The following is a 23761-nucleotide window of genomic DNA, read 5'->3' as shown; positions in this document are numbered from 1 at the left end:
AATATACCTCTTACTATAAAAAAGATTTAAATATTTGTTGTATTGTTCTGATTATTAAAAGAATCTTCTCACAGTATCTTTTTAAAATAGCTAGATGCCAATTACCGTATCATTTTACTTGTGAGAAATTGAGATTCATTAAGTATATTGGCAATCATATATATATATACACACACACATATATATGTAGTGCATACAATGGGAATCAGAGATTGTCACTGTGAAAAAAAACATTTAACTTTTATGTTCTTCTGCCATGAAATTCCAAAGATCCTCTCTCAAAGATTTTACATTTTTATTCATTAATTACATCATAGAGAAATCTCAATTTAATTCTAAAATATTTCATTTTCCAAAATGTTAACTTTGGAGGATGCCCTCATTACATTTTTTTATACCCAATGGGAAGTATTAAGAGTTACAAACTTACTGAATTCTTTGAAAATCATACTCAAGCTGGCTTATTCTTTTAAAAATCATAATCTGTCACAGGTGGTATATATCCAAAAACATTGAAATTTGTTCAGTGGCCTTGATTACCTTCCCTCTAGTGAGAAGGCACTTAACAATCAATTATTGCCTTTAGAGAATACGTGGAGGGGTCATGGGATTATTTTTTTTATTATAGATGCAATTAAGTTTTGGTGCTATGAGGATATTCCCCCAGATTTTTCTAATTTTTAAAAACAAGACTGAGTTTTAAATCTACATAGATTATCTAATAGTTCTATGAGCCAAGAATTTTATAAGCATTTTATATGTGGTGCTGAATAGCTAATTTTGGGGGGGGGGTGTTGAATGATTGTCTTTTAGAGATACTAATCACAAGAGGAACAATATTTTGGAAGCTTGATTTGTAATTCATTTTTATATGTTATATAGAGAAGGAAGACTATTTACACCAAGTATAGTTATCATAAGCTAAGATATAATTTTTTATATATTAAAGCTATGCCATCACCACCTTTGATAGATTCAGTATTGCTTTAGACTTTAAAAAAACTCTTTACCTTCTGTCTTAGAATCAGTACTAAGCATCAAATTTAAGACAGTGGTAAGGGTTAGGCAGTTGGGATTAAATGACTTATCCAGGATCATATAGCTAGGACATGTCTAAAGCCAGACATTAACCTAGCACTCTATATCAACTGCCCCACCTAGCCGCCCCAATGATCTTCATTATTGGAGGGAATTTTCACATGAGAAGTTCTGAAAATACAGATATAGCACCACTCCCTCTTCCCTACAAAAAAAAATCATTATCTATTGTGAAGGAAATAAATTATTGGCCTTGGAAAAGAAAATATGCTTTAATATGATGTTAGGAACACTCTAATTGCATAAACATAGTTATACTTAGAAAACATACATGTTAACAGTTAAAGATAAATTGTGATTAATTTTATAAGTGCAACATTTTTCATTTTCCGTAGTATTTGGTATTTTATCTTCAACTTTAATTATTAAACAAAATTTAGGGGGTTGAAGTAATATTATTTAAAGCATTCTAGGAGGCCAAATAAGACAACACTTTTTGGTTGGAATTCAATATATCATGGGTCAGCATAAAAAATTAAATGAGAATTTTTGGAGAGTCTTGTAGAAGTTGCAGATGACACATGAAGGCCAGCAGACAGCACAGGAAAAGTTTAGAAACTATAGCCTATGATAAAATATTTAACCCACATTTTATAATAAGGTACTGTATATAGTACATATATATAGCTCTATAAGAGAAAATAAGAAAAAAAATTCAGATTTCTTCTCTGCTAGAAAGGGAGGCCAGAAAATTTTATAAGGATTTCCTGGATTGTAGGAGCACCACACCCCAGCCCCAAATCTCCTAAAATTGAAAGGGATACCTGTACTTTTTTTACTTAAACTGTAGGGGTTTTTTTATTCAGACATTTGTAATATATATTTGTAATAGTAGATTTTTATGTTGGTATACTGCATTGGAAATCATTCTTTTTGCCAAGGGTACACATAACAGTTTTACCTCATGGATACCAATGGCAGTTAAGGCTGTTCAACTTTTATTATACCTTCACTCTTGCTATTTAACCAGGCTACTTTCTTTTCCAGTATAGTGATATCTTTTGTAGGTAGTGTCACAAAATTCTAGAAACCCTCATTTAGTCCATTCTATACTTGCATAATAGTCTCTTCACCACAACCTAAGTAAGTGGTTGTTTGCTCTTTTATATGAACATGGCCAGCCAATACTTCCTGAGCCCCATTCTACTTTGGGGTATCTTTAATTATTGGGACAATTCCCCTCATCATCAACCTTAAATTTGTTTCTCTGAAATTTCTGTCCATTCTGCCCTCTGAGGTCAAGGAGAACAAATCCAATTACTTTCCCATGAAGCTCATCAAGTAATTATTTGAAGATATTTATATCATAACTCCTCTAATTCTTCTCTTGACTTCAGTGTCCTAAGTTTATATACGAAAAACTGTTTATACCTACTACATGTATTTTTATTGATCTTTATCTGCTATCATGATTCTTCAGAGGTTGTTGTGTTCAATGTCACTATTAGGAGAATAATAGTATTAAAAAGATGAGCTTTAAAATTATGACAATTTAAGATCATAGAAAATACTCTAAAAGTTCCCAAATACCACCTAGGCTGATCTTCCATTGCCCTCTAGGTTATACTTTTTGTTTATGTACAATAAATTTCCCAATTATATATACTTTGTTTTTTCTATATGGAGAGAGTTGAAACAATCTTCTTTGAGTAATAGTGGATCTCGAAGAGAAGACCCTTTACCTTTCCAGGAATTGGTGCAATTAATTAGCACAGTGTCATATGCCAGTAATCCTCTCTATCAATTGATATTTGAACCAGGATGTCATTCAAGGCACCAGTGGAGTCTCCCCATTAAGTTAATACTCTTTAGGCTATGAAACAGATTTATCTCTGGTTATGTCTGTCATTGAATATTGTTACTTCAATATGTGTTAGCCTAGCTCATGGCATTTCATTGGTGGATATTCCTTGCATTAATATGACAGCTGCTTCAGTATAGTCCTCTAAACATATTACCAAGGATTTCAGCAGATTCCCAGGCAAATGTGCTGTTACTGAGAAGAGACCACTAACAAGTTAGTTTGATCTGTATTTCCTCTTCTTTCAGTCCTATTCCTGAATTCCTTTTCTTTTTTGCTGAGGAATTCTACAGTCTTTCCCTACTTTTTTGCATGTTGGCTAGTAACTCTAATTTAGAACACAGAAAATACCTTGTTATTAATTTGTACTTCTTTTTTAGCATTCTGTTTAGTAGGGGAGCTTGGATTTAACATGTTATCAGAATGAAAAAAGATCATCTGAATTTTCATGATGGAGTTTTTCTAAAGTGAGTCTTATAACGTGCAACAATCAGCTTCTCTGGTCCTTAAGAATGTACTTTTTAATCTTAATTCTTTGTCCTTGTGAAATATATCTAAGTTTTTCCAAGAAAAATCTGCCTTGTTATGTATATCAATTGTTAAGTACCAACTATGTAGGCTACTAGATAGGTGCTAAGATGCAAAAATGAAATAAAACTCACACTTCTAACTTCCTTAAGAAGAAGCTTTCCAATCAGGGACAATCAGATAGCCCAGTGGATAGAGAACCAGGCCTTAAGATAGGAGGTCCAGGATTCAAATGTGTCATTAGATACTTCCTAGCTATGTGATCCTGGGCAAATCACCTAATCCCCATTGCCTAGACAGGGGAAGGAGGAAACACTCCAATTGGGTTGTTGGGTGGAGGGGCAGATAAAGTGAAAAAATGTCCTTAGCACAAGTGAAGAGGGGAAGAGGAGTGGCCCAAGAGTCCTGCTCCCCTCTAGCTCTGTTGCCTGTGAACCATTCACCTTATCCCCTATGCACTCCCACTGGACTCCTGGGCAGAGAGGTGGGGATATGAAAAAATGTCCTCAGGCATGGTGGAGAGGGAAAAAGGTATTCTGCCTGAGTACCTTTGCCTTTCTATTAAGGAACTGGGGAGAAGGGGGGTAACTCATGTGCTCACAGAGTGCTCTGCATGCCATCTTTGGCAGTGGTTCGGTAGGGTCGCCATCACTGGTCTTGTACTTTGCATGGTATTGATTCTGAGATGGAAGATAAGTGTTAAAAAAAAAAAGCAAAAAACAAAGGAGCTTCTTAGTCTAATGGGGAAATGGAAGGATAAGACATCTGTATAAATACCTATGATGCAAGGCAGAATGTAATTAGAAGTGCAAAGGAGACAATCTAGATAAAATGCTGTGAGAAAGGTGAGGGAAAGATTATAGATATAGGTCTTCCTAGAAGAAAGTATTATTTGAATTTTATTTCTGATTAGCATTTGGATTATTGTAGAGTTAGAAAGAACCTTAGAGGTATTCTTATCCAATTCTGTATTTTTTTAGATGAGGAAACTTGAGGATGAGAAGAACTAATTTTTCACTCCTTTTTTCTTTTTTTAAAAAATGTTTTCTTTTGGGGCTTAATTTTACTTTGAATGTTTTATTTATCCCTTTTGTCTTTCTATGTCATTATCTACCCTTCCTCCAGCTTAAAGACTTCCCCAAGGGGGGAAAAATAAATTAAAAAAAATTAGGCAAAAACATTTAACATTGAACCTTGTCCAAAAATATATACAAGATTCTGGACAAGTACACTCTTGCCACAGAGAACTTTTAATTTGCCAAAGTCATCACAGTTAATGGCAGAAACAGGCCTAAAACAAGGTCTGACTCAGGCTCTGACTCCAAGCTAATTAGATCTTATCAATCCAGAAGCTCATTCCAGTGATATAGATTGCAACTCATACAGGCCTACCTATCCTATGCAATTCTTGAACATATTTTCCCATAACTTCACAGGAGGTACACTCAACATGATAGAGGCCTTTCTTTGCTTTTTCCCTTTTTTGAAAAAAAATATTTTAAGTTTATTGGTGCCTTTTGTTACGAATCAAGTAAACGTCCCCCAATATCCTTCTCTGTCACCATTCTGAAGAGCCTTCCCATATAATCACAAAATATTTTTAGTGAAAAAAATTGGATAAAACTAATCAATGCACTGAAAAGTCTGAAAATAATATGCAATGTTTCACACCTGTGGATCTTTGACCCAGAGGTCAAAAGAAATTGGAGGTGGGTGGGAAAGGTGTGTGTCTCCTTTTCTTAGGGGTCATGCCTATTCTTTGCAATTCTGCAACATTTATAATTAGTTGTTTTTATGGTTATTTTCCTTTCCTTTTCTTGGTTCTGCTTACTTTGCATCAGTTCATTTTTCTATGATTCTCTGTAGTCATCTTATTTGTCATTTTTATAGCATAGTAATATCTCATTGTATTCATGTACCATCATTTATCTATTCCTTGATTGGCATCTACTTTATTTCTAATTCTTTGCTATCACAAATAAAATTACTAGTTTTTTTATCTGTGTCTATATCTACATCTATATATGGAAATTTTTGTATCAGTGATCTCTGGTTCAAAGAATATTATTTGCATAATTCCAAATTACTTTCTAAAATGATTATTTAACTCCATCAAAAATCCACTAGTGTGCCTATCTTAACATAGACTATTCTCATCTTTTGTCATCTTTTGCCATTTGCTGAAGTGGAACCTTATTTTTTTATTTTTCCTAAGTAGAAGAAACAAATTTATTGGATTAGATGAAAGAAACTGGTAAAAGGACTCCCATTATCATCATAGCTTGGAACTCCTCTGCAATTTATAGTCTAAGAGAATTGCTTGGGAAACTGTGCTTAAAGTATCCTACCCAAGGTGACATAGTCACTGTCTTTTTTCTTTAAATATAATGAAATTATATGTTTTTAAATTTTTCAACATTTTATTTTTTCTTGTTATATGTAAAAACAATTTTAGCATTAATATCACACTAATATGTGATATCATGCAAAGCATACTTCCATATTGGTCATGATGTGGAAGAAAACATATAACTTCCTCTCCCCAAAAGGAAGAAAACCAAGTGAAAAAAATAGTATGCTTCAATTTGCATTCAGATTCCATCAGTTCTTGCTCTCCACCTCTAGAGAATTTTTCATAAATCCTTCAGACTTTTCTTGGATTATTGTATTGCTGAGAATGGCTAGGGTATGTCATTCACAGTTCATTGTTGTATAGCATTGCCATTACTGGGTATAAAATTCTCCTGATTCTGCCCATTTCACTTGGCATCAGTTCATGTAGGTCTTTCCAGGTTTTTAGAAATCACCCTGCCTATTATTTTTTTTCAAATTTATAACTGCCATATTTTAGAAACATACAATGAAGTTTACATGCCATGTAAAAGCATAAAGTTAATTATTCTCTAGTTTATTTTTATTTTTTTTCAGATTACATCTTGATACAATTTTTAATATTTGTTTCTGTCATTTTGCAATCTCTCTCCCTCTCTCCCACCCCTCCATCCTCTTCAAGATGGCAGGTAATATAATACAGATTATACATGGTCTCTAGGTTCTTAACCACAAATTTTAATGACACTATCATAGAAACAATAAAAATATTTAATATTGATTTGTTCAGAAAACTTCCTATGTCCATATTTTGAGAGCATTTTTAAAATTAAGCATTTTATAACACTAGCCAGTACATATTCCATACCTCACTTGAATCATTCAGTAGATCATTATATGGATTTAGCCACATATTTTCATATTATTATGGGATATTTCATAATGAGAACAGATTTTTACAAAAGTATGAATTTTACATAATTTAGTTATATACATATCACCATGTTCATTCTGTATAGTATAGTGATTACTCAACCTCTAACTTTGTTTAGAAGTAAGCATGACTTAATTCATTGACTCAATTCTGGAAGAACAGATTTTTTGTGTATCATTTCTTAAGGTACACAATAATAATCCATCAAAGTAACATACCACACCTTGTCTAGCCATTCCCCAATTGATGGGCATCCCTTCAATTTCCAATTGTCCAAAGACTTACTACAAATAGTAAGCACCAGAGATGATATTTGAACACTAACTTTCTAGCTCCACCATAATTGATTGCTTTTTTTGTTGTACCAGGAAGTATTTATGAATTTCTTTTTCTACCATTTTTGAAAGTGAGTCCAGTTTGAATTAATTGAAAGAATGATTTTCCCCCCATCTTTAATTGTCATGCAAAACATACTTCCATATTGGTCATTGTTGTAAGAACAAACTCATATGTAACCATAATTCCCAGATAAAACCAAAGATACATTGATAGGAAAGACGATTCCAACAGTTCTTTCTCTGAAGGTGGATAGCATTCCCTATTATAATTCTTTCATTATTGTCCCAGATCATTGCATTGAGGAGAATAGCCAAATTTTCAAAGATGATCATCAACCCATATTGCTGTTATTGTGTACAATATCCTCCCAGTTCTGCTTATTTCACTCTGCATCAGTTCCCACAGAACTGTCCAACTTTTTCTGAAATCACCTTGCTTTTTTTTTTAACCCTTACCTTCCATCTTGGAATCAATACTGTGTATTAGTTCCAAGGCAGAAGAGTGGTTAGGGCTAGGCAATGGGGGTTAAGTGACTTGCCCAGGGTCACACAGCTGGGAAGTGTCTGAGGCCAGATTTGAACCTAGGGCCTCCCATCTCTAGGCCTGGCTCTCAATCCACTGAGCTACCCAGCTGCCCCCCTTTATCATTTCTTATAGCACAATAGTATTCCATTACCACTGTATATAATAATTTGTTCAGCCATTCACTAGTTGATGGACATTCCCTCAATTTCCAATTCTTTGACACCATAAAAAAAGCAGCTATAAATATTTGGAAGAATGACTAAATGACTGCTTAGCCCACAGAAACTTTAGTAGTTCTTGTGATCAAATGCAAAATGTGTCAGAATGAATATGGATGTTCTTAGGCAGTGGGACAACTAGGTGGCTCAGTGGACAGAGAACCAGACCTGGAAATTCAAGGTCTTGGTTTCAGATTTGCTATGTCTGAGCTGTGTGACCCTGGGCAAGTCACTTAACTAACCCCATCACCTAGCCCTTACTACTCTTCTGCCTTGGGACCAATATTTAGTTTTGATTCTAAGACAGAAGGTAGAGGTTTAAAATTTTTTTAAATAGACAATGAGAAGCCTAATCATGAGGTAGAACAAAACATATATAAGGTTATAGCAAGCACTGTGGATAAGAAGTTTCTGGAATAGGATTTGAATAAATTTCAAAGTATTCTGCAGATCTTACTCATTCAAACTTTATTCCATGTAGACTTGAATTAGCTGAAATTTATCCTGCCTGATTATGGGTAACATACTTATTAATATATCTATATATACTAATTGATAGTATGGTTGTATGACATGTAGCTTGTCCATAAAGATATTTGTCATTTTTTACTTGAAAATTTTAAGATAATCATGCCGAGTATATCATATCATTAGTATTTGAGGGAAAATAAGACTTTTATTTAGATAATTGCACTGGGTTAGAGCTAATTGCAATAAAAGTAGTATTGATTTAACCATTCCCTATTAAATTAAACATGATGTTATACTGGAATTGCATCAAAATAGGCTTTTTTCCTTCATGGTGAGCTTATTAAATAATAGGTTGGATGCTGTTAAGTTGTAAAATTCAGTAAAGTGATTTAGAATTTCCAGAAACAAATTCCTTTTGCTTTTAAAGTATCTTATTTCTGTTTAAAACTTTGCAAAAAAGATCAACACAATTAAAAAGATAGTGTCCTTTAACCTTATTAAATGTATTTCTGGTCATTATTGTACTTTAAATAGTTGCTTATTTTCTGGCCGTAATATAGTGAAGTAAATAATTATCGAGTAAAAAATGTTTGGAGAGTTTGACATGTATGACAGACTGTAATTATGACAAAGATTCAAGGTCATTGAAACCATATAATATAAATACATTTTGATGACAAAGAATGCCAGTGGCATATTCTCAAGTGCCAACAGAATTTATTCTTGCTCTTCAGTACCTTAGATTCATTGACTTAAACATTTCTGAAATGAACTTTGTTTTATATATATGCACATGTTACTTTTTTTCCAAGTACTATATAGAAAGCTATGTGTGTTCATCAGAGAACAAAGAGTTAGTTTAATCAGTGCCCCTATCACTTGGAGCACATAACAGGTGGGCAAGCCTTCCAATTATAAGTGATGCAAATAATTAGCCTTTTATACTTTTTCTTATGCTTTTATGTTTTTCTTCATTTTTTTCTTCACTTTTAATAAATAATTTCTCTTTTGAGACTCATGGATTGTTGCAAAGTTTTAAGTATGAAGAGATTCTTAAGGCTGAATTCTGCTTGCCAATTATGATTTATAATTTGCAGATTAATCTTACTATATACTTTTCTGAATTTTCTAGATAATAAAACTATATCTCTCTTAGCAATATGTTTAGCAAAATATATAAGAAGCATTAAATGTATTAGAAATAGCCATGTTTCTTAATAGAAAATGTTGGTTTTGTTTTCTAAGTTTGGATCAGCCTTATTTCACACTGATGGCTTTTTTAATTACCTCTGCCCCCACTATGGGAGAGAAGATATTTGCTAAAGATATAGGAGCCATTTTATATAAAACTGTGTTCCTGAGACTATGTACTTGTGTATTTCCTGCTTTAGTAAGATGTCCTCTTCCCTATCTCCCCCTTCCTCATAATAGATTCTAGAATTGGAGACTTTGGAGCTAGAAATGGACCATAGAGGCCAGTGAGTCTAAAATCTTCATTTTTTATAGATGAGGAAATTAGGGCCCAGAGATGAAGTCACTTAAGCAGGGGCACATTAGTAATTAGCAGGGGCTAATTAGTAACTGAGAAGAGATTTTTGTCTGTACCCAGCTCTTTCTCATTCCCTTTCTAAAATTAAAGTTGGCACATTGTCTCACTTTCTTCAGATATTTTCTGATTGTTAGCATTGTATTTTACTTTGAATCTATATGTATTCATTTTATTTCTCAAACCTGTAAATATAACACTTTGAAAACATGGAAAGGGTGAACATAGTGCCCAGTGTATAAATAATGTAGAGTTTCTAGTTTTCATAAGCGTTTGACAATAAATCAAATCCTCACAGAATTAAAAAGTTTTATTCAAGTTGGAGCTGTTTTCCCCAACATTCACACTGTATAATTCCAGAATTTCATTTTTTCATACTGTCCAGTGAATGTCATTGTTGATTACACCTTTTTTCAATCTCCTAAAATTTTTTTCATTTGGAGATGGCTGAAAAATGACTAACTGAAAAAATGATTTTTCCTAAGGCTTAGATAAATTATTTAGATAGATCTGGTCCTTCCAAATTTTGGGAAAAGGAAGACTAATGTGCCATATTAAAATGAAATTAATTTTTTTATTGTATTCTAACTTTGTAAGATTAAAATAATTTTTAAATGACCCATTTTAAAAGTTTTAAAAGTTTTCTATAAAAATAGCCCTTTCACCCCTTTGTTTTGTCCCCTTTTGTTGTTTTCCTTAGGACTACAGCTGCACACATTTTTCAACAGATCACATGCCGTGTCACCTAAATCTATGACCAAGAGGCAGTTTTATTCCTAGGAGACCATAATGCTTCAGTTGTCCTGGATACATGACATCATGGTGTATTGTAATCAAATAGAAGTCTTTTGCAGTACATTTGGGATTTATGTCTGATCTCTAGTCTGAGTAGCAGATCGTTATAAGACAGACAGTATCTTATAATGGAAAAAACAAAATGAAATTGAAAATTGTTAAACTGAAGAGAACATAGGTTTTCTTTTGCAGCTTTTAGATGTGTGTGTTGTGAAATGTCCTCTTTAAGTGCTAAGTTGTTTTGTAGTCATGATGCAGTCTTATCATTTCTACTATTAAATTATTCATAAATGATCATTGAGAATGAATTTTAACAAGAATTTTCCTTTTTTAATGATACATTCCTCTATTTTAGAGAATTAGTTTAATTATCCATAAGATATTAAAATATGTTGTGTGTCCAGTTGCTTTTCTCATAAAAAAACTGTTAATAGTCTCTTTATTAAAGGAATGGGACTGCTAAGAAAAGGAACCAGGAATTTGAATGGAAACTTCTGTTTCTGTTTATAATAGATGCTAATCTAAGACTAGGTTTATACTATTAAAGTGAATTGTCGAACTGAGTCAATTAAATAGGCTAATCAAGCAAAAATTATTTCCATTCAGCAAACATTTTTGGGTTCCTGGTGTGTTTAACTAAGTTTGTAAAGGTAATGAATTAACATACAGCAAACAATTTTGTAAAATTTTTATTGCAGTTTTGCTCTATCAGCATATAAAATTCACAAACCAAAAATAACTCTGAAATATAGAAATAAACAAAAGGATTGTCAATGAGAGGACACAACAACATATATATTTGTAATATACTTTTTGTAAGGAGGAAGGTTACTACTCTAAGATATTGTTGAATTTAGTCTGACTTTTGTTCCAGTATAATATTATCTTGATTCACTTGGTTGTATTCAGAATTTGTACTTGATTTATATTATTATGTATCCACTGTCTTTGTAATATCATTTAATGTAAATCTTCCTATATATCTTTGAAGCAAATGGAAATTCAGTCTTCTAAAAAGTGTACCTGCTTACATCATTGAAGGAAAATTAATTTACATTCTATCAATTCAAGATTCATCATGATGCCTTCATCTACCCTGTAGTTTCTTTGTTGAAATTTGGGGAGGAGAAAGTTTGCTTTGTAAATTAAATGTTTAGCCTACATGAATGAATACTTCTTCACTAGACTGAAAGCAGCCCTTTAACAAAGAAGACCATACTAATTATACATGATTCCTAAAGCCCTTTAAAAATTCTTTTGCATTGAATACAACATAGGATTTTGTTTGACCTGACTGTTTTCTGACCTGTACAATAGACTATAGTAAAAGTATTACTTTCATGTGGATACAAGGTTCTTCATAATGAATTACAAAGTAATTAGGGCTTCAGAATCACCATATGTACTTTATTGCAGGAACAATATAGTATAGCCATATATCCAAAATGAAAAACAAACAACATTTTCATTCATGTATCTTCATTGTTCTTTCTGTTATTTATATTAGTGTAGGGAAAGCCTCTTATTCCAAATGAGGAAGGAAAAAGCAATCAGGCAGTAGAATAGGCTGTTTTAAGACACTAGGTTCTTAGTAGGTACTTAATAAAATGTTACTGGTTTTGCTTATTTCATATTAACACATGGCCTTGTAGATGATACGATATCCACAAATGTGGATTGCAATCCAACATGGCCATGTTAGAAATTCTTCTGAATTGGTTTGGTCCCCCAAATTCAGCATCCAGTGTTTAATCAGGTGATAGACCTTTGTACTTAGCTAGGTTAATCCTCCCATGACAAATCTGTTCAAGGCTGTTATGTGGAACCTCTCTTTCCTAGCACCTGTCAAAGTTTATAGTATCTTAACATGACCTTAGAGAACCCTTGATTGCTTCTATACCATGGCAAGTAAAGTATTTTAAAGTAAGTAAATTCACAAATTCATTTCCCACAAGGCTGTCACATGGTTTCACAGAATCAGAATTGGAAAGAACTTCATATTTTCTAATTGAACTTGCAGCTAAAAAAGAGTCCACTTCACTTTTGAAATGACTAGTTATAGTTACTAGTTATTTATTTATTTGATGAAGTCCAGGAGAAGGAACTGACTATCTCTTTAGGCAGTCTGTTCTTTTTTTTGAGGGTAGCTCTAATTCTTAAGTATTTTTTGAAGTCCAGCTGAAACTTATTTCTTTGCAACTTTTAAAGCCAGTCTTATCTGTCTTCTACAGGACTACCTTTTAAATACAGGAAAACTGCTATCATGTTCTTCTTTCTTCAGGTTTTCTCATATGGGATGGTTTTAAGCTCCTTCATCATCCTGATCCACTTTGTTGGATTCAGTACAGATCCTTAGTGTTATTCCTAAAATAAAAATGCTAAAATGGAATGTGATAGTCTAGATGTAGTTGTTCCAAATTTGGTAACTGAATTTATTGAACAGTTAGGTGCTACTTACTGTAAGTAGTGAGAAGTACTCCTGACTTCTCTTGGGTTTTAATTCCTCTATAACATGATTTGTTCTATATCTTTCAATCTCAAAATGATTCTCTTTGGTATAGAAAATAGCCCTTTTTCCATTGCTTATTATCATTGCCAGATTAATAAGATTATATATTTAGGACTGGAAGAGAACTTTAGATGCCATTGAGTACAATTTCCTCTTTTTATAGATAAGGAAACTGAGGTTCTGCAAGATTGTGACTTTTTCCAATGTCACACACCTAGTGATTGACCTAAAAAAGTTGTTAAACTGCATATTCTTTGACCTGGTGAACAAGACCTCTTTGTACAAAAAATATTTATAGCAGATCTAATTGTGGGGGCAAAAAATTAAGGGAATACTTATTTTCTTAAAAGGAATATCTGGACAAATTATGGTATATGAATGTAATGGAATAGTATTATTGTATAAGGAATGAGTATAAGGAATTTCAGAGAAACCTGAGAAGACTTTGCATGAACTGATATATAGTGAAATGATCTGGAGAACAGTTATACAATAATGACATTGTAACCTAAAAAACAACTTTGAAAGAACAACTGCCTGCTGTTCTATGATCAAGGAGAACACTATCCACTTCCTAACAGAGATACTCAAGCTCTAGGCTGACACATAAATTTTTGGAAATGACTAATATGGGAATTTGTTTTGTCTCCCTGTGTATATTTGTTCTGAAGCTTTTCTTTTTCAGTGTTAGAAAGGGAAGAGAACATGAGAGGAGAGAAAATGCTTGTTAATTAGAAAATTTTAAAAACTCCGTTTCTAATGTAGCTTAGAAGGCAGTTTTTATTGATTATAGATCAACTACTTCTTATGTATTCCTTGTGTATTTGTAACTAGAACAAGTGAAGCATACACTAATACACTAATTATAAGTATTGTTGGATCCAGAAGTTGAAGGCATTGAAAGAATACTTAATTTTTTTATTTTTTTTTTAAAGAACTGTGTAGACCTGAGACTAATCCCCATGAATAAGACTCAAGAAAAGACCTATGAAAAGGTCATATGGGAAGAAATTATTTAAAAATTTTTAATTAATGAGTTGTGGGACAACTAAGAGGCTCAGTGGATAGACTCAGGCCTCAAGGGGGAGTGTCCTGGGTTCAAATTTGGACTCAGATACTTCCTAGCAGGGTGACCCTGGGCAAGTTAATTAACCTCCCTTAAGTAAGAGTCCTTACCTCTCCTGCTTTGATTCCAGTACTTAGTATTGACTCCAAGATGTGGAAAGGTAATTTTTTAAAGATAGATGATTACATTCCACTATAGTGGTTTTAAAAAAATATTATTTCATAGACCATATGAATGACTCCCTGATGAGCCTGATGACTCCAAATGAGAGAGTGTCTTCCATGTATATGTTGATATTATATATTTACTTATTAGGATAGAAAGAGGGAGAATTTTTTCTGCAGTCCTAATATCAAAGAAAATATAAAAGTTCACTCTCACTTCTTACCTATCTCCTTGCAATATGATTTCATTCTCACTATTCATGAAACTGCACTCTTCAAGATCATTATTATTTAATCTCTTTACATTGCTTTTCTCAGTCCTTATTCTTCTTGACTGCTCTGTAGTTTTTGTCATTGAGCTTTCCCTCCTGTATTCTCTTGAGTTTTTGTAACCAACTCATGCCACAAGGGTTAGAGCACTAGGTCTGTAGTCAAATTTGACCTAAGCTCAAATCCAGCGTCCTACAGTTTGACTGCTGTTTGCCTCAGTTTCCTCAGCTTTAAAATGGAATTAATGATAGCATCCACCTCTTGGGATTTTGAAGTATCAAATGAAATGTTTGTAAAAGCACTTAGCAAAGTACCTAGTACAGAGTAGGCACTGTATAAATGCTTATTCCTTTCACAAAACAAGTTTTCCTTCTAACCACTGGACCAACGTTTTTGGTTTCCTTTTTGGGTTTATCATCTTATTCCTATCTCTTATAGTTAGGTCTATCCCAGGGTTCTGTTCTGGACTTTCAGCTTGTGAGTTTTGTGAAATGAATGGTATAGTTTTCTGTGTTCTCATTGTTTTTTTTTTGCTTGTTTGTTTTTTAACATAGTCACACATAAGGAAACACAAAATTTTGAGTTGTTCAATGCTCAAGTTATTCCCTAATATATCCAACCATATGTATTAGAACAGATTTGCATTTTCAAAACAAGCTGTGATAGCAGAGCTATTATCTCTCTGTAAATAACTTCCAAGTCTACATATACAGCTCTCATCCCCTTTCAGAGCACCCAATCTTGCATCAGCTGTTTCTATGCTCTACCTCCTCAAACTTGTCCAAAACAAGGAAGGGAGGACTTTCTCCCACAAACTCATCCTTTCTCCTTCCATCAAGGGCAGCATCATTTTTTCAGGTTCCCAGGTTTACAAATTAAGAGCCATCTGTGACTTTACTATCACTTACCATCCCGCTTCCATATCTAGTCTCTTGTCAATCTTGTAAATTCTATTTCCTCAATATATATATGCATCTGTGCCTTTCTGGCTAATTACATCTAGAACTTTACCATCTCTCCCCTGGATTATTTCAATTGTTTGCTAATTGTTCTGCCTTAGGTCTGTGCCATCCCTAATCCATCCTCCCTACTGTTAACAAATCAGTCATCCTGAATTAGCATAAATTGAATCATATCACTCCTGTGCTTGAGAAACTTTAGTGACTCCCTCATTCCCTTTTTGAATAAAATATAATCTTTTTTTCTTGCTATTTTCATCTTGTCCAACGGTGACAATATAATTTTTTCTTCTTGGGTATCGTATGTTTGAACCAAACATACCTATTTGTTCTTCCCCATAAGCCACATTGTATCTCCTACCTTTCCGCTTTTGTCCAGCTTGACCAGAATGTTCTTTGTTTTTACCTGTGCCTCCTGGAGTCCCCTGTCTTTCTTTAATGCTTAGCTCAAGTGCCACTTCTTTCGAGAAGCCTCTCCCCAGTTATTAATACTCCCCCCATACTTTAAAAAAAATTTTTAGTATTTATTTTATACTCACTGACCTATAACTTTGTGTCCCTTTGTAGCATGTTAGCTTCTTGAGGACAGGAATTGACTAGCTTTAATAGCACACAGTATGTGGCACAAAGCATGTTATTTAGTAAGTGTAGGTTAATTGCTTGATATTGCTTTTATCAGAGAATTTCCAGTGTACAGTTTGAATTAGAGATTTCTTCATAGAAGTCTTCTAGATGCTCTGCTTTGTTGGCTGATGGTGTGCTGATTTCAACACACTCCAGAATAATACAATGCAATTCACAAACTCTTAAAAGAGATAAGATAGCAATCCACACAGAAAACACTGAAGAGATGAAGAAAGTTTTATCCAGATTCTGACATCCAATTAAGTGGATAACCTATTGACTTGGTTCCATATATATGTATATTATATGTCATATGCACCTAAAATCTTGGACAAGTACTTCATATTGTGGTGAGTAAAATTGTAACAAAGGTAGACAGAAACAGTTTTCTCCAGATAAGAATTTAACAGTGACTTGTAAAATGTTAATAAGTGGGTTACCCTGACCATCTCAGCCAAAAAACCAGGGACCTGAGCATGATCAATTTATCAGTTAAACTAGCTATAAACCAATAAATTGGGTCATTGGGTATGTCAATGACCAAAGACTTTGAGTTAAGTTTGACCAAGCTTTTTAAACTAGCCACGTCGTCTTCTAATTAGCCTTATTGTATATCATTTCAGCCTTCCCTGGCAAAGATAAGGAATCCTGATTAGCAGACATTTTAATAAGGAGATGGGTTGAGTTAGGTCAGCTCTTCCCAGTTTCTTCTTGGGAGATGAGAGTAGTGTCATCCTGAGAAGACAGAATTAGTCTGCTGCTTGGGAAAATGAGTTGGCCTTAAGGTGTGGCTGGCCATGTCTCACTCTGGCAATTAAGGAATGTTAATTGCTTGATGGACAGCAATTGCTTCTTGTAATCTTGGCTAGAAAATCATAACCATCTCAGTCAGGACCCCCTTTTACCCCCTTTGGTTTCCCCTTGGAGACCAAATCACCCCTAATTTAACAAGAAAAGTGAAGGACAGAAGTTATCTCTCAGAAGAGGCCCAGCCTGAGCTGGTTCTTTGTTTATCTGTGAATAAAAGGAAGACTCCCAGGTTAGAAAGCTAGGGAGAGGGAAGGCATGATTATTCAACCATATCTATAATTCAGAAAGTTTCTTTTGAGCTAGACTGAGAAATGAGGATTTAACAAAATGAGGGATAGAATGGATTACATAGTAATATTGGTTATTAAATAATACAGCATAATATTAGTTTTCCTCAAGGTAGACAGTACACTGGATCCAGAATTGAATTAGGAAAAGTGAGTTGGCATTTCTGTTTATTATGTTCCTTTTTGACCTCTTCTCAGAATAATAGCAAGGCACCCTGAGAGAGACAGAGGAAGCAGCATATGCTAGGCAAATCATACCACTATGCCCATTCAGATCTTATGGAAGCAGCCCAGGACCCTGAATTCAATAATCTTAGGAATAACGATGCTTCTTCTAACCCAGTACCCTCCGCCAGCACTCTGGGAAGCAACCTCTGTAGAGATATAGCCTGGCAGCTGCTTCTGTGGGTGCTGTAACCAATAGCTTCTGAAGTCTCAGAAAACAAAGTTTTTGTCACCCAAGTCTTTGGTGTTGTCAAATGGAAACTGATATAATGTTATCAATCAAAATAACATTAAAGAAGAGGAATTAACATCTGCTTTTTTGCATCCTAAGGATCATAGGACTTTTATTTCTGACTTGAAGCTTGAAACCTGCCATATATGTTTCCTCCCCCATTAGATTAACTTCTCAAGATTAGGGGCTGTCTTACTTTTCTATTTATGTCCTCCCACACACTTAGTACATTGCCTTGCACATACTAAGATAATGCATTCAGTATTTTTTGCCTATATTCATAATGGAAGAAATGCTGAATTTCAATTAGAAGTTAGTGAAAATTCAAGTTCACTGATCCCCTGAAATCTGGTTAGACTCCTGGTCTAGAATGTTGAGTGAGTGTAACTACTAAAGAAAGTTTATGGGAGAACAAAGATTTTAAAAAGCACAGATAAAAAGACATAGACAACTTGTGACATTCACAGTTTGAGGTAGTAGCCACATCAGTTATCAAGCACATTGAAGATAAGAATTGTATCCTAATACCTACAGAACTGTGGCTATTCCCTCTAACAATAACATTCACAAATATCTCCATACCTAGTATAGAGTTTATTAATTTCTGTGACTAAAATAATTAATGTGTAAATTGTGGAAAACCCTCTGGTGATTAAACACCTCAATTTCATAAAGCCTATCAGATTTTCAATTCTACCCTAGGGTGTAGCATATTAGAATACTGGAGGTCAAATGAACCTTTACTTATTTGAAATGTCTATTCACAGACCTACTTCAAATTGGTAAAATTTTTTATGTTTTGAGTATAGTATTATACTGACTTGAAAAAAACAAGTTAATTGATAATATAAATATCAAAGTGTACCAGAAACTCCTGAATTTGAATTTATTTAATTATAATGCCTTAACTTTTATAAATTATTTTTGCAAAGCTATGAATGTACGTACATCAATATCTGCCAAAGTAATATAAAGTGGGAGAGTTGATAATATTTGAAACATTTTTATGTTTCTAAAATTTTTCAGTTTATTAAGTCTGAAAATTGTTAAGAATGATTTAAATTTATGGCAGGATTGTATTTTAAGTGCACATTTTACTAACATGGGTGCAGTGGACCATATGTCTGTAAAGAACAAGGAAATGAAAGTCTTTATCAAAAAACATGGTGAATTCCCAATTGCAACACTTTTTAGAGAACCAAAAGTTTTTAGTTTTATTCTTTTCCATGACCCCATACTGAACTTCAGCCATACTCAGATGACTTTCAACAGGTGGCATTTCCTGATTATGCTAGATAGCACAAGCATTTTTAATTAGTGCAAATCATGAATATGACTACACTTTTTTATGTATCAATTTTATATGTGAAGAAGAGAATGAATAAAAGTGGAGATACCACTCCATTAGGAACAATCATTTAGATTTTGTGAATTTTAAAAAATAGACTTAAAATTACAAAGTCAAAATTGCTACTCATTCATATCCAGGAAGTTTTTTGCGGTAAATAAAACCTGTGATCATGAAAGTATATTTTAAAATAAAACATATTAATTTTCCTCTTCTAGAAGAAGGGTTTACTTGATGAAGGCACTATATCTTAGGGTTTTCTAGTGCCTCAGACAGGACAGACATGAAATATGGGGGAATGCAGTACCAACCTGTTGAAGCTTGCCTCTAGAGTCTATGGATATGGTTCATCTGGGCCAGATAACTAGATAGTCTTTTACTTTCTCCTTAACTATCTTGGGTAGCAAATCCCAGATTAGCTATTCTTGCACCAATCCACAGATAATTCTTGGCAGAGAAAACAACTGAAACAAGGGCTAAGCACTTTGCCTTCTCTCCAAGATCAGTTGTCATAATTCTAGTTTTTCTTTGATCCTTCTCTTTTCTCCATTCTGTTACCAAAAAACCCAAAACCAACAACCCCTTTGTGTTACCTTTAAGCATTTCTCTCATCTGTTAAATGTTTTCTAATGTCCCTTCCAGTTGAATGTCTATCATCCTTCTTCCTTGGAACAAAAATGTCTTTTGATGACCAAATCTGGAACTCTACATTTTTAGAATTTCCGGTGCTATTTTTCAATCACTTATAAATTACTTTCTCTTCCTACAAATTTTTATAGTCTCAGAAGCAAAGATGTGGTTTAAAATACAGGTACTATAATTCAGATGTTTACATGAACTTCCTGCCCCTCTCACTACTTTTTTAAAAATTAAAACATCAGGAGGCTGTGAGGGAATTATGTGTGTATATATGATGCTTAGTTTAATTTTGTTTAATTTCAGGGTGACCAACATAGATAATAATTTTCATTTTATCCTTACAAATGGTCTGGCACTTCACCAAATTTTGCATGAGAAAGTAGAATTGTTAGGTAATAGATTGTAGAGCATTTAAAATATAAATTTAAAAAAGAAAGCTAAAAAGAGTAGTTTGAATCATTCCAAATAATGATTCAATGGGGACATTTTACTTGAAATTTTTGTTTCTCAAATAGAGTGGTTCCCCACCCCACCCCACCCCACCCCACCCCACCCCACCATTGGGATAAAGGAGCATTCGTATACATTGTTTTATATCTTTACAGTGATGATTGGATGACTTATTTGGATTTGATTTTAGAAACTGAATATCTCAAGTAGTAGGATCAAGTGGCCATGCAAATATTAGTTTTTATTTCTTATTCTTTAGCTTTCTTTATTATGAGTGGGATAAAAACTTGGTTTATGCTTATAATTAATAGAAAACAGATTTTTATATAGATTTTCTATTACTGTTCCTGTGATGGACTACAATAGCATTCAGTAACTAGTCTTTTAAAATAATTTTGGAATATATTCTATTTCCTTATGCTTACTCTAAATTTCTTACATTATAAAGCTATTTTATGTATATGCATGTACATGTGTGTATACACATACACACACACACATATGTATAAAAGCTTATGTTGGGAAAACAAAATATTTAATGTGCATTTAAATCAATACATTGGGGGGCAGCTTGGTGGCTCAGTGGATTGAGAGCCAAGCCTAGAGATGGGAGGTTTTAGGTTCAAATTTGGCTTCAGACTCTTCCTAGCTCTGTGATCCTGGGCAAGTCACTTAACCCCCATTGCCTAGCCCTTACTGCTCTTCTGCCTTAGAATCATATACATTATTAGAGGGTAAGGTTTTTTTTTTTAATCAATAAAAAATTGAATGCATAAACAGGTTAAGAGTCTTAAAGATTACACTAATTTATAATTATCTTCTTTGTTGCAGAGCCATAGGATTAAATGGGTCCCGTAACTGGAATGACTCCAGATAAGAGAGCTGAAACTCCTGGAGCAGAAAAGGTTGCAGGATTAAGTCAGATTTACAGAATGGGAAGTTTGCCTGAAGCAGTTGATGCTGCCAGGCCAAAAGCTACTTTAGTGGACAGCGAATCAGCAGATGATGAGCTTACAAACTTGAACTGGCTTCATGAAAGTACTAATCTTCTAACAAACTTCAGCCTTGGAAGTGAAGGTCTTCCTATTGTTAGTCCAATATATGACATTGAGGGTGATAATGTGCCATCTTTTGTACCATCTTATCAGAACACAGAAAAAAAATCAGGGAATTCAAAACCCCCTTACTCCTTTAGTCTTCTCATTTATATGGCTATTGAACATTCTCCAAATAAATGCCTGCCAGTCAAAGAAATTTACAGTTGGATTCTGGAACGCTTTCCATATTTTGCTACAGCACCAACAGGTTGGAAGAATTCCGTCAGACACAACCTTTCATTGAATAAGTGTTTTCAGAAAGTGGAGAGAAGCCATGGCAAGGTGAGACTTTTAAACTACTACTTTGTTTTAAATTTGAAAACAATCAAGAAATTTAAGAATATTCCTTAATTCAAACTATTTCCCACACATTCATTATCAACTTTAATTTCATAGTTTGTTTCAACTTTAATTTCATAGTTTGTTTTTTTTTAAATCCTTACCTTCCGTCTTGAATTCAATACTGTATATTGGTTTCAAGGCAGAGGAGTGGTAAGGACTAGGCAATGGGGTTAAGTGACTTGCCCAGGGTCACACAGCTGGGAAGTGTATGAGGCCAGATTTGAACCTATGACCTCCAATCTCTAGGCCTGGCTCTCAATCCACTGAGCTACCCAGCTGCCCCCTAATTTCATAGTTTTAAACTATTTTCCTGCTTTAGTACTGTATGTATTGTAATAGACATAGTTGTTTTAATGTTTTTTTAATATTTGTTTCTGTAGCTTTAATTGTATCATTTTGGTAAATGGAGTCACAAGAAGTGGGGTAATTGCTTGGCTTCTATAATTTAAAAAAATGGAAAGTTTTGAAAAATTTTGACTTAAAATTTTTTAATTTCAATGCCTTTGATGTGTAAGTCATTGAAATACAAATGTTAAATAAAGACATAATACCAGCACTTGAGGACAATGCTTCAGCCCAGTAAGATCTAATTCTTAAGCCATTTTAAGTAAGTTTAAATAAAATAATTTGATTTCTTTTTATCACTGCTGTTATTTGTACCTACCACAATCAAAACCTGGAATTATAAGTTTATAAATTGGCTATTGATTTTCTCCATGACTTTATAAAATATCTATACTTCATTCCTAATCTATATGATGGAGATAAAAACCGTCTCCCTTAGGCATGTTCTATGTTTGTCAAGAAGAGTTCTTAAATGTTGAACAACAAAGTAAAATACTATAGTGATAGGATATAAAATTCTGTTGTAGCAGTAATGTTTGTTATAATCATCTGTCCTCATTTATTCATCATCATCTTCACATGTATTAATGAACACAGTCAGCTTCAGTTTTTTGGGAGGTTAAAAAAAAGCAAAACTTTTTTGAAATCATTTTTCTGGAAATATTTTTAGAATCTTCTTTGCCTTGTATAACCAAAAGATATTGAACATAACCTTTTCTTGATGACAGGTTCACTAACATGAATCTATTGTGATATGGGTTACATTTTTTTCTGTCAGTTTTTTTCAGGGTTATTGATCTCAGGATCTGAGTTATATAAGAGATACAAAGTAAAAATAGTCTGTAAGAACTTAAAGTTGTTTGAGGGGTGAATACTATGTATGTAAATATAAAATATATGCCAAATAATTTGTAATTCCCCAGGGAAGGGGGCAGGTTTACTAGGAAGAATAGTTTGATACTAATAGAAACAGTTCTATAGTTAAAGTGAAAAAGTCAAAATAGGAACAAAACACCATCTAGTTACCTTTAAAAAAAATTAAACTATGATGACATGCTTTTCCAGATGGGTTTTTTTAATGGTTACTGCTTCACTTAACTGAGTACTCAAAAAGTTCTAACTGAAAGTTGGAGAGCTCTGGTTTGAATCCTGACTATTCCTCTTAAAAACCTGTATGAACTTGGGCAAGTCATCTGTCTAGCCTTGTTTTCTTAGATTCACTGGTATATAGTTTGTAGATTCCATTTTCTTTTTTGAAAATAGGGTCAATATTAGTCTTCCATTATGCAAAAATCATTCAAAGATCCTGGGTAGCAGTAATCATATCAGCTAGTTTTTTAATGATTATTTCATAAACATTTATATTTCATCTTCCCTAATCCAGTCATTATTTTTCTTGATTTGAAAATAGAAAGGGCAAATGAGTCCCAATAGTTCATCCGTTTTATCATTAGCCCTAAGAGTTCCTAAGCCTTCTTTGAACATGACTAAAAAACAAACCACCCTCCTTCCTGCCCATTCTCTACCCTTTTTTTGAGTCATCCTCAAAAAAGTTATTGCTTTTATTTTCTAAATATGTCTTTTTAAAATCTGAGTTTATTGATTAGTTTTTTCCATATTTACATTGCTCTCTTAAGGCAACTTCTTTTTTCTTCCTCATTGGAATTATTTCTCTAGACCAGTGATGGCAAACCTATGGCACATGTGCCCAAAAGGGCATGCAGAGCCCTCTCTGTGACCTGTAGTCATGCCTATAGTCACCTGCCAGAGTTCATTACTAAAAATCCAGAGGGAATCGTGGAAGAGCT

The 23761-nt window shown here is 33.5% G+C and overlaps 1 protein-coding gene across 3 annotated transcripts in view; it reads left to right on the top strand.

Moving 5' to 3' along the window:
• The window catches only part of FOXN2 (forkhead box N2), an 81712-nt gene that overhangs the window by 8582 nt on the left and 49369 nt on the right, over nt 1-23761 (top strand). For all 3 annotated transcript variants that reach the window (XM_001375463.4, XM_016433790.2, XM_056818869.1), the window contains exon 2: nt 21001-21548. In XM_001375463.4, coding sequence (XP_001375500.1) covers nt 21015-21548 — 534 coding nt within the window. In that variant the 5' untranslated portion in view covers nt 21001-21014. The remainder of the gene's footprint in view (nt 1-21000; nt 21549-23761) is intronic.

This window comes from Monodelphis domestica, chromosome 1 (genome assembly GCF_027887165.1).
Source record: "Monodelphis domestica isolate mMonDom1 chromosome 1, mMonDom1.pri, whole genome shotgun sequence".
Taxonomy (NCBI): domain Eukaryota; kingdom Metazoa; phylum Chordata; class Mammalia; order Didelphimorphia; family Didelphidae; genus Monodelphis; species Monodelphis domestica.
The sequence above is the reverse complement of the archived record's forward strand: the minus strand, read 5'-3'. Positions and strand labels throughout refer to the sequence as shown.